Source organism: Coccinella septempunctata, chromosome 1, assembly GCF_907165205.1.
Source record: "Coccinella septempunctata chromosome 1, icCocSept1.1, whole genome shotgun sequence".
Lineage (NCBI taxonomy): Eukaryota > Metazoa > Arthropoda > Insecta > Coleoptera > Coccinellidae > Coccinella > Coccinella septempunctata.
In genome coordinates, this window is record NC_058189.1 from 59,664,933 (window position 1) to 59,677,676 (window position 12,744).

Below are 12,744 nucleotides of genomic sequence, written 5' to 3' on the forward strand. Positions count from 1 at the left end.
GGGAATTTTAGCCAACAAGAGCTAAGCTCATCTCCCTGAAGTGGAAAACCTAGGATAGTATTTTTGGGTAAAATAAAATGATAAAACTTTGTTAAGACAGGTTCAACGATAACTTAAGTAAGCTTCAGCTATAGTTATTGCTCTAGAAATCAGTGAATCAAGTGATGCTTCACGTTGAGTGAACCTTAAATGAGTTGGTGCAATCAAGCATCAGAGAATCCCAATTTGACTGTTGACTATCAGTTGCAGACATGGTAGATCAAAATTTGTTGAAACTAATAAGTACCAAATATTGAAAACTTTAGAGAGGTCAAGGTCCCTTCCCCTAATCCGCCAGTTTGGCTCTATTCAAAGGTCCATTATTGGATGATGAACCAGAAAAGCGCCACTGGGATTGGTACCCATCTAGTTACCATGAGCATCTACCTTCCTAACCTCCAAACACCGGGTTCTCCGCTAAAAATCCCCCGCTACCACCACACGAAATACCAAGGTCGAATCAATGGTTCTCCATTGAGAACCATCGGCGAAATAATCATTCATTATCGCAAAGAACATTCCGCTATTATCGGGAATACCTGGAAGCTACTGATTACAGCGCTGGTACCACCAATCACCACAACATCCGTATCGGGGCCCATTCCAACAGAACCTAATGGTACCCAGCACTGTTACGTATTCGTGTGTTCATAGCATACAACAATAAACGGAGTTTTCAGTAGAGAAAGAGAGATAAACGCCGAGCAAGTGACAGTGGTACCGACGGGTACCACGGCCTGCCTATTCGAGAGAAGGGAACAAAGTCTAGCTTATTCACACAATCGCGTCAGGCGAGCTGAATTGAGCTATCGTTCCGGCTTCGTTGAGCGGCGTCAGGGACGTAAGGCGGGCCACACACGTCAAGATCTGTCTGGAGGATCGCGAAGAAGGTGCAAGACGGAGGGTGTATGTTAAGGGGCATTTTTTTATGTTTCTACACTTAGTACAAAGTGTACTAACTACTACAACTAATAATTGCATTTCAGGTGCCATTTAGGCAGTTTAACCTGAGCAGGAGCTGCTGATAGAAGATTATATGGAAGACTTACACTATTTTTTGACAATGAATCATTTACTATATAGAAGAGAAGTCCAGTAAATCCTGTTTGATGCCGTATGCACTGCGTAAATTCATTAACATCAATAAATTACAACAACGCAGTAAAATGAAATCATAGTTTTGATAAGTCTGATTAGAGGAAATGAAAGCTACAGCATTGTGGTGGGTGGGTGTTTATTCCTCTATTCATGAATTCATAACGTCTATGATCTGCTTAATTTTCTTAGAGGTGTAATAGCCGTTAGCTGAGGTTCCGTCTAATAAAGTCTGAAGTGTTTTGCGAAAGCTTGGCATCTTCTGATTTGATCATGCGAGATAGGATAACTTAGCCCATCTGCATAATACATTTCTCGATTCAAATCGAATCGAATTCGATTGACGCAAGTGACACAAAGGTTGCCTAGAAAAACTATTAATCTGAGGAGGTAATGAACTTGATTATTAATACCAAGAAGTTCATTAAAAAGATTATATACTCAAATTAATAATTTAAAATTGCATACACCCTTCAAAAGTTTATGTGGCAACTGAGTGGTATTTACAGTATTTTTAATAGCAAAAAAATTATTTTACTATCCAGTTGAAAAATAAGCACTACAAAGACAGACCCGTTTAGTTAAACTTTTGGAATTGTCGGTATTCTGTTGTTTCCTGTAATTTGGTACTGGTAGGACAGAATTTTCTGGCTCCTATTAAGCTATTTGTGAAGTATATACAGATTGAAAAAAGAGTTGAAGCAGTATTGTTCAGAAGATACACGAATTTGTTGAATTTTAGGTTACAAGGTATCTTAATCGAGTTTCTGATGATGTAGGTTTGATTGGCGACTAAAAACTTATAATTATTTGTAATTTAACCGCAAAATCATCAACAAGAGTATCGTAAAATGAACTAATTGCGTTAGTTTTTATACCAACAAATATAATTTTTATACAAAAAAATTTCAATAAACACTGAAAAACAATTTGATTGTTAGATTTTGATAACAGTTAGTCAATCAACTATCTCTCTGAAAATTACTTGATGAATTTGAATTTATTATTCTGATAGTTCGCTCAGTTCTAAAGGGCAAATTATGAATGGGCTAGAGGGGTAAATAAGTCTTATCCAGCTATGCAAAAATTCCTAATTGAATTTTTTTTTGATTCAATAAGTTAAAATTTCGATTCTAATAGGTTTGATACCTGCTATTAAAAAAAATTTCAATAAACTACTAGCTTTTGGTGACACTCAGTCAAATAACTTGTTCTATGAAAATTGTTTAATGAATGAAAGAGGGCAGCCTAGAATAGCAAATCCCTAGTGAATTCTCAATTGATTTGTTTTTCAATGCACTTAACTTTGAGAATTCCAAATACATTTTTTTGGTGCTCCACTTTAGTATTGGAAAAAATGGACCAAAAGAAAACCTTTCAAAGCTGATAAAAGCTAACAATTAACTACGTAAATTATCCAGACACCTAGAAAAGCCAACATTATCTGTTGTTTTTTCAATTTCACAGTTATAATAAGCACGAACTCAGTATCGGTAACGATACCTGAATCTTTGTGAAATTGAGAGTTGCGATTGACTGTGCATATAATAGCTAATAAGTATGTAGGTACCTGAACAATACCCATAGAAAATAAGTTAACATCATTCCCAAGACTATTTCACAATGAACTGATAACTTGAATGGATCATGACTCAAGTAAAATGCCTTTGAATGGCCGACTATACAGGGCGTTCCATTTGAAGGCGCCTTCAACCGTCCGTTTTTCCAAAACCTACGTTTCATCATGTAATCAGAGGTAATTTTCAGGTTTCGTATGCATAGAGGTATATTTGAATTATCTGAAAAAATTGCTCACTTATTATTTCATTTCTTCTTCTTCTTCTTCTACTTTACGAAAGCTTGCTAGCTTGTTTCACCCATTTTCCTCCTCTCGTTCTTGAGATATTGAGGTCCAGCTGTCCTTCCACCTTTTTGGGGGTCTCCCTACAGGTCTTTTGGATGCTGGTCTTCCGTTTCTCGCGATTTTCGCTATTCTGTCGCTTGACATACGTGAGACATGTTCATTCCAGAACCTTCTTCTCGCGCGGGTCCATCTAACTACGTCCTCCGTCTGGCATTCTTTTCTGATCTCGTCGCTTCTTCTCTGGTCTCTCAATGTGTTCCCTGTGATTGCCCTCAAAACTCGCATCTCGTTTGTTCGTGCCATTCTTTTAGTTTCAGCTGTTTCTGCTCTTGTTTCCGCCGCGTATGTCATTATGGGTCTGACACATGCTTTGTAAATTCTCACTTTACTGGTTGTTGTCATGCAATTGTTCTTCCAGATGATATTCCTTAGGGCCCCCGATATTCTGGCTGCCTTATTCATCTGATGTCTTACACTATCTTTTAAGCTTCCATATGGCGATATCGTTACGCCCAGATAGTTAAAGGAGAATACTTGTTCGATGATTTTGTTATTTATCTCCAGCTTACATCGGCGGGGTTCCCTGGCGATCACCATGCTCTTAGTTTTAGGGATTGATATTACCATATTGAGTTCTAGAGCCTCCCTGTAAAATGCCTGTATTAACCATTGCAGCCCGTCTTCACTATCTGCAAATAGTACTGCGTCATCTGCATAACACAAGATCTTCAATAGTTCGTTCCCCATTCTGTATCCTTGGTTCACCCTTCGTACTTTGTGTATTATCCTGTCCATTATCAGATTAAATAACAGTGGACTAAGACTATCTCCCTGTCTCACTCCTAGGTTGATCTTTACTTTATCGGTTGTGGTTGCTCTTGTCTTGACTGTGGTAGTGTTGCCTGTGTTTAGTTGTTTTATCGTCTCTACAATGTTTGGATGTATTCCTCTGTGCTTCAGTTCGTCCACAACATCCGTCAGTTGTATTCTGTCGAATGCCTTACTCAAGTCTATGAAGCACAAGTACGCAGGTTTGTCATATTCAATGGATTTCTCTATTACTTGTCTAACAACGAATACAGCGTCGACCGTGGAACGATTTTTGCGGAAGCCCTGTTGTTCTTCACATAGCTTGGTGTGTTGCAATATGTGTTGTCCCAGTATGCGAGTGAACAGTTTCATGGAGGTGTTCAACAATGATATTCCTCTGTAGTTTGCTGGATCTGATGTTTTTCCCTTTTTGAATAAAGGTATTGTTATGCTCTCTTTCCATTCGTCTGGTATTACTGCGCTCCCTAGAATCTTGTTGAATAGTTTGGTGAGCTGTTCAGCCAATCTTACTCCTCCTTGTTTCAACAGTTCATTAGGAATGTTGTCTGGACCGGGAGCTTTTCCGTTTTTGAGATGTTTCATCTCGTCCATCACTTCTTCTGTTGTAACCCGCTTGTCCTCTTCCAAGCTTATTGCATATTCTCGCCGCAGTTTTTGTCTCCTTTCTAGTGGCTGGTCATTATCCTGGGAGTGCAGATTTGTGAAGTACTCTTTCCATTTATCCGCGGTGATGTTATGTATTTGCACTGTCTCATTTACCTCTTTTTTCGCGGCTCTGAGCATCTTCCATATGCGTTTTTGAGTTCCATATAGGTCATTTTCCATCTCTCGACTAAAGTTCTCCCAGTGTTCTTTCTTTATCTCTCTAATTCTTTTATTGACTCTGTTCCTTCAATATCATCAATCATTAGCAGATTATAACGTTATGCATCTAGCACCCCCACAAGAAATGGAATAGAAAATTTAGTTCTTTCGCTCAATTGCAATATTAGAGAAGCACTGATTAGAGAGCGATCCTAAATTGAAGGAAAATATTGCTTAATTATTTCTTTACAATGTTAGTTCTGGTCAAAAGTAAAAACACTGGCATGGCCATACCTAGATGGAAAAAATCAGAAATGAAATCATTTGTATCTTATTTTACACCACTAACCACATGATTCCTGAATTGAAAAATGCAACTATAAACCTACTCTATATTCATAAAGTGAAATGAAGTTGGACATGTTTATCGTAGAGATGATATCTGAAGATATAAATCTTGAAATGAAATGAAATGAAGAAAAACTACAGGTTCAGCTTCTGGCAGGAAGCCATTCTACCTGCTGAAAAACAAACCTTTACAAAGGGTCGCAAACATAAGATTCTTATACTTCTTTGTCGGTATGTATTTCATGGTTATAAAATGTTTTGAACTTGTTGTGTGACTTTGGTTTATCTGGTGAAAAGGCCTAGGTACCCATATAAACTTTTTGTGATTTATAAGAAACAAATATCAACTTTTTCGAAATGTGCTAGAATTTTATTGAATCCGAAATTTTTTATAATTGAAAATCATATTGAACAGATTTCGTATTTTTTCTGCTATTCCTGTATATACACATATCAGTCTATATAATTCATCTTCACTTTGAATAGATCTAACTGGAAAAGAATTATTGATTTTTGTAATTTGCACACATCAAAATATGCAGTTTTTAATTCACCGGTGTTTGCTATATTTAAAGATGTAGTCAAATATTTCTACAATCATCTGACCTATGTAATCCTTCACAGTTTCGTTGATCATCTTGGTGATGTTTAATGCTGATGAATTATTCATTCTTCAGCTCCTCCGATTCCAAATGGAAAATTTATATCGTATTTCCTAGTATTTACAGAAATGAACAATGTTTGTTTTAGAACCTTTTTTGACTATTGATCATGGTATTTAGTGGTATTCTTTATATCGTAAAGGTCGAAAATTTGGAGATATCGAAATTTTTCGATAAAAACGACAAGATACCAAAATGACGCTATAAAATAAAACATATCTCGTTGTTCCAGTATGCAAATGTGTTCCCTAAAAAGGTACCTAACAACGAATTTGATGAGACATTTGGTTTTTCTCGATTTGCCATTATCGTTTGGAATGAATATACGTGTGTTCCTTTTCAGCATCATTCAATGGTTCATTTCATTTTATAATTTTTGATCGAGTGTTTAGCAATATTTTTATTCTTGGAAAATACCGCTGAAACAATCGTGATGTTATGGAATTGTACAAATACGGAACTATGTGGAAACGAGCTGACAATTAAGAAGATTTATATCTATTTTCAGTAATCTCGAATGGTTTCACAGGTACATGACCAATTATCATTGAAAGTTATTGCCGATTTTAATTAAAACTGATAGAATTGTTTCAATATTCTTACAATCAAAGATGCGGAATAAATGTATTCTGCTATTTGCGGAGCTTAAATAATGTGACAATAAATATAAAAAAGTGAGATAAATATTGATCATATCAAATGTTTGATTTTTCACGATAACTCACCCATACCCTAAGCGTAGAAAAAGAACCATTCTGCTGATTTAACCATTACACGTGTTTCGTAATTACAATAACATCCTCAGGTGAAGGTATACCTAATATACCCCCTGGTTCAATTTTCATGCATGTTGCTACCTCTAAAATTATCGTAAGTATAGCAATTTCTCAATTCTTGTAAAGAAACTCTCAAACTTTATTGTATCTCGTTAACTAGCAACACTTAATAAATCTTCTTCAGCTTCATCGTTATATAATTACACGTTTCAAAACCTTCTGTTGGCACTTGAATCAAAATTTCAGTACCTATTGCTGTACATAACATGTGGAGAGATATATGTTTGCGTATCACACACAAAATATGGTCCTTATGACACAAAGGGCCAATTTCACCTAAGGGTGATAAACTTCGCTTGCTTAAACTCAGATTAAATTTCAAACAAACTCCTTCTACCATTGATATCTGCTTTGTCTATGGTGTGAAGTAAGGAGGGTAAAGAAACCACAAAACACAGGTTCAACCCATAGACATAACCTATGGTTCTATGGTTCAACCCAATATGAAAATGCTAACCGTACCCGCAAAGTGCAGTTAATAGATCGTGGAATCGCTATCGTAATAGTGCAGCATATGCTCATGGGGTTGGTAGAGCAAGAGCTACAACCTGCGCACAAGATCGGCTAATACGGTTAACTGTAAGGTAACGAAATTACAGTTTCAAACAATCTGGAATAGGTTGCACTGCTTCAATTTGAGGGCAAATAGATTCGCAGCCGCGACTGAGTAGGGAGCTTTTTTCAAGCTACTTTGTTCTATTATTGTGTCACCCTAAAGAAGTATTGCTTCCTGTTTTCATTTCAGGCAGGTTGTTATCCGTATGTAGATACCTAACTTAATTGACATCAGTACATATATACAAATTGGTTATTTATTTCATAATACTGTACATATTTACGAAAATCATTTCTCATAGAATAGCTGAATTCGGAATATGTAAGTGCCTATATACATGACTGTTAAAATATTTCGAAACAATAGTGTCGACAGAAATCACCTAGGTATTAAGATTTCAAAATTTGTGGAACTCGTGAAATCTTAGCATCTCTTATGAAATACCACCTATTACAGTGATATTCTCCTTTCTGCATTCAGAAACTTGCTCAAGTTGTGCAAATAATAGTTCGATTATGGATCATCCAACTCTTGGTTCGATTAGGTAGAATTATACAGCAACTGGTTAATTATGAGATACTATGACCTCTCTGACTCGGAGAGGATATAATTTAGGTTTTTTGTAGCTTCATGCTCAATCATTCCATCTCAATGGAATGTTCGAATTTATTCCATATTCATGGAGCATCTTCACGTAAAAATAATTTTCAGATGAGATTTTTCTATCACTTGTGAGGTTATACTAGTGAAAAATAGACGTGCCATCTGTCTACAAATCTGATCTCTTTCGACTCACTTGCTAAGTGGTGATAGAGGACATCAAACTGCATGAGAATTTGGGTTTCAAATCTCCCATAAGGATATTCGTTTCGGGGATATAGACTGATTTATGAAAAAATGCTAACGGCCGGTTTCATAATCAAACCTAAAGTCCCTTTAACTTTAAAGCTTCCTTTAACCCTACTAAAAATGACAGTAAAGGAAGCTTTAAGCTTAAAGTGACGTTAAATTCGATTATGAAACTGGACGTAAATCTATAAACTCTCATGTCTTCGTTGATATTGAAAGATTGGATTATCGAGCCATCATCAAGTACCTGTATTTAAAAGGGTTAAGAGATAAGCAGATGTACGAAGATATGCTTAATACATGACAAAATTTGCTGCAAAATGGATCCACAAATGTTTGAATGTTGATAAAAAGCGTGCAAGGGTAGAAGCATCGCGTTCGATCTGTGCTCGATTTGAAAACGATGTAGACTTATTAAACCGAATTGTTACTATGGATGAGACTTGGGTACATTTCTACGATCCAGAAACAGAGCAACAATCGATGGAATGGCAACACTCTGGTTCTCCAAGACCTAAGAAGTTTCTTATCCAAAAATCTGCTGGAAAAGTTCTTGCTTCAGTTTTTGGGATTGCCATGGGGTAATCATGATTGATTTTTTGGATAAGGTTAGAACAATAACCGGAGATTACTATTCGACATTACTGACCACTCTACGGGAAAAAATTTATGAGAAAAGACGCGGAAAGCTATCCAAAGGACCAAAGGTGTTTTGTTTTTGCAGGACAACGCCCCTGCATACAAATCTCATGTTGTGATTTAGGTTTCGAATTACTAGAATTCACCAGATTTGGCTTCACCGACTATCATCTTTTTCCTCAACTGAAAAAATGTTTAAAAGCTCGTGAATTTTATTCCAACGAGGAGGTAATAAAAACAGTGGAGGTCTGGTTTGCCGAGCAAGAAGAAAATTTTTTTTTAAAGGTCTAGAGACGTTGTAGGTTCGCTGTAATAAATGTATCCAATTAAGAGGAGAATATGTTGAGTAATAAAATATTTTTACATTGAAATTTTGTTTGGTTCTATAGTAGGCTAAGAATTTTTCAATATATTCTCGTTCACTCAAATTTCGCGCGAGTACGTAGAGAACAGTTGTGTCAATTTGGCAACAAAAAAGAATATTTTTGAGCAGGCTTTGGAAGTTATTTCTTGATGATATGAGCTTCTTGTAAGATGAATAAATGAAAGTGTTCCTGATGAATATTTTGCTGGGTTATTAGTAATAATAACAACGACCTACTCTTGTATCTTACTACTCAAAATCCAAATAAGCGTTCACAATTAATTTAGATTAACGCCATATATGTGCATGTCTAATAACCCTGTTTTTTTTTTGCAGGAATAGATCCAGCGTCAGTAGTTTGTCCCTCTGATAAATTCAAATGTCCGGAAGGGAAATGCATTTCCCAGCAACTAGTATGCAATTATCAAAAAGACTGCGAGAAAGGAGAAGATGAGTTTCAATCGTGTCGTGAGTATTTACATGTTGTCTGGTTTCACATCCGCTAATATAGTCGGTTTGGTACCGTTATTTTGACGTTGAAATCGCCTACATATCACTGAACTATAATAATGTATAGTTCAGTGATACATAATATGGACACTTTGGATCCAAAAATTCATCCTCATGTGATTGAGCTTGAATACTGTTGTTGTTGGAGCTAAAAACTGAATATAACGTTTATCTGTTTAAATAAAAAGAGGCTTTCGCAAGAAATAATCCACTTGGATGTTGAGTGTACAATGAACTGCGTACACTAATACTGCTGATGATAATATTTAATTATAGATAAGACATGTTTTTTTCAGACCATAATCCCCAAGAGTAAACCACCTGGGTCCATAAATTGCTCAGTGAAATTATATCAGGTGTAAAGTGGGAAGATAAGCAATGTTTGATTGAAAAAAGTTCTCTTTCGCGTTTTTTTAGTAGGCAAAAATCTCAAATTAGTATTTTAGCAGCTTTTATTGAAACATGTACTTTTAATATCTAAGTACTATATCATCCAATTAAACTTTTGCGAGCAAGGTAGTGCTTGTCAAATGAACTCATCTATCTTTACACTTGAATTACTCGAAAACTGTTGATTATTAGTGGATGAATCAATAGTACCATTTTTCTTCTAGAAAAAGGCAAAAAGCTGCAAAGAAGTTTTGTGGGAAAACTGATTATCGTTATTTAATAGTTGTAAAACCTCCAATAAGCGGTTTCTGACATAAATTCATTAGAGAAAGATCACTTATTTTTTGGAGTTCATCATCTCTCGAAACATTCTTTGTTACTGGCCCAATTGAAAGACAGCAGTAGAAATAGTTGGTCCAAAGTCGTCAGAATATCTTTGAACCTGAGTGGGATCGAACAGGATGAGCTTTTTAACTCCTTTGTTCTACTTTTTTCCAGCTCCACCAGAGTGTGAACAGGGCCAAATAACGTGTCGGCAGTATATATGGAATAAAACATACTGCATACCGCCATATTATCGCTGTGACAAAACCGTTGATTGTATAGATGGAACTGACGAAGTCGAATGTAGTAAGTATCAACCTTTTCACAGAAAACTTGAAATTCTTGAAAGAAAAAACTTAAATGGTAAATCAAGAAGAAAAAAGTGTCGATAATTGTTGAAAAATATGGGAAGTTAGTAGTTAATTTCATGTTGCAGAGAGAGTTAACCAATAGAATAGTTTTTTGGTCGAATTTCCCATTGAAGCGTAGTTGACTGAACGTTTAGCGGTCTACTTTCATGAGTCCGCTAATTCTATGCATTTATGCACTTGATATGAAGTCATACCTCGATAGAACTAATAGTTTATTATAACCAAATATAGTGTGATAAAAAAGTTACGCACTAAATTCATATCTTCGGTATTTACGTACTATTTTACAGAAAAAAAAAGCAATTTTTTGTTTCCGTTTCAAATTAGACAACTTCCCAAATATTGAGGAGTTCTCAATGGACCATTTTCAAAGGGTGGTGGAATTTTTTTAAATAGCAAACGAAACTTTTTGTGTCACAAATAGTACCTTAGTCGCTGAGGATGATTTGGTCATTGACTGGAGTTTTTATAAATGCTTTTTTCATTATAGGGATGAAATGGTACAAATTATTAAATTCGAATTTTTATTCTTTCAAGTATTTTGAGGTCAATGACATACACTTTAAAGCAGTGACTGATGTATCCATTTCTGGCACAAAAATTAGGGTTGCCATGCCAAAACTACTTTCCATCCCTCGCAATAGGTGCAATTATACATGAGAAATCGGGTAATGTGAAGTAAAAATTGACCTTTTTTCCTTTGAAAAAGTTTCTACAACTGAATTCCTTGAGCTTCTGTTACTAAGGATATCAAACCCAAAAGACCAAGAAAATCCTTTTGTTAGCTTCACTCTTACTCTTTTTCTCGAGGAGATATGGATAAAACGAAAAAATATTCATTCTGATAGTTTTTTAAAACGTAAAATGTTGTTGAATCCACTGGTACCTCAAAAAACATGTTAATGTTTCGCAGAACAATGAATTTCGCTAGGTAATAGGGGAAAATCCACAAAATTCGAACAATGTAAATGAATTGGACTCTATTGTGATTTATCACATGTTGAAATTGGCCTAATTGTCGAAAGTTGACATTAATATCGTATTGTTCTCTCCTACTTGAGATAACTCTTCATTATGCAAGAAAGTTGTAGTTAAAAGCCGATTTTCTTGTATTATGTTGGATACTTTCGGTTCGTATTCCATCAATTACGCGAGATAGTCGAAATATGGCTATGATGGTGGAAAATTTTCACTTAGATTGATTTCTTAAATGGGCCTCAAGATATGGTTTTCATAACTTCAGTACAGGGTGGCCTGTTTAAAATTTCCTATCCCCTTATCTGTGAAAGTATAATAGCTACTAAAAAAATTTCATATAAAAGTTGTTCATGCTCTTTTGAACTTTATTTTTTTGATAAATTTTGAAAAGAAAATCATATATACTGGGTGGTGGCAAAAAGTTATGTTATAGAGCTTGAAAAGACATGATTTTTTGTTTTTGACTTATGAGCATTCATTTGTCGAAAAGTATCCAACTTCAAAAGCCTGTAAAATATATTCTATTGAACCTAGAAAGTTCTACGTGGTATCAAAAAATTTGTAATTTAGTCTTCCACTTACTAATGCTTTCAAATTTTGAATACTACCAACAAGTAATCAGTGGTGCCAAAATTTGTACATTATGGTTTTTCTCAATTTTTTTTTACATTTTCATATAGAGAATTTCAAGAGCTATTCGATAATGTATCATATCATAGGTCTCCTAGTCTTAATTCAAGAGCTACTAATCAATTTATGTTGAAAAAATTTCAATTTGATTCTTATAATGGATTATTATACAGAAAGCGTTGCTATAACAACAAAAATTATCTCCATAATCTAAAGCTGACATTTCTAACTTTGGCACATATTTTTGTTTATAATGATAAATTCAGATGCATACCACCCCCCGATATGAATATCAACTAGTGGATGGCGCTCTGAGTAAATGTATAGTACCCAGTAGCGCTTGCCAATATTGAATAAGGGTCCATCAAGTCCAAACGTTCTCCATCGGAGAAAAATGCTATGTTGCCCTGATGAGGTCAAATGAGACCGAAACCATGGTCAGCATCTGCTTTTCTTCGATAGGGCGTACTTAATTTGGAGCCTTGACGATGGCAAATTGGCTAGTTCAATTCAGATCGTAACACTTGTTGATATTCATATCGGCGGGTGGTATGCATCTGAATTTATCATTATTATTGTATTCATTGCCTTTAGGCGTGATCATTCTATTATAATTTTTGTTTATGTTGCTATGGATACGATTTTACTCATTCA

General features: G+C 35.3%; 1 protein-coding gene across 1 annotated transcript in view; it reads left to right on the plus strand.

Annotated features, from left to right (window-relative positions):
- LOC123319277 (low-density lipoprotein receptor-related protein 2) overlaps positions 1-12,744 on the plus strand; it is a 62,571-nt gene that overhangs the window by 20,492 nt on the left and 29,335 nt on the right. Inside the window, exons 2-3 of the mRNA XM_044906153.1 lie at positions 9,224-9,355; positions 10,286-10,417. Coding sequence (XP_044762088.1) covers positions 9,224-9,355; positions 10,286-10,417 — 264 coding nt within the window. The remainder of the gene's footprint in view (positions 1-9,223; positions 9,356-10,285; positions 10,418-12,744) is intronic.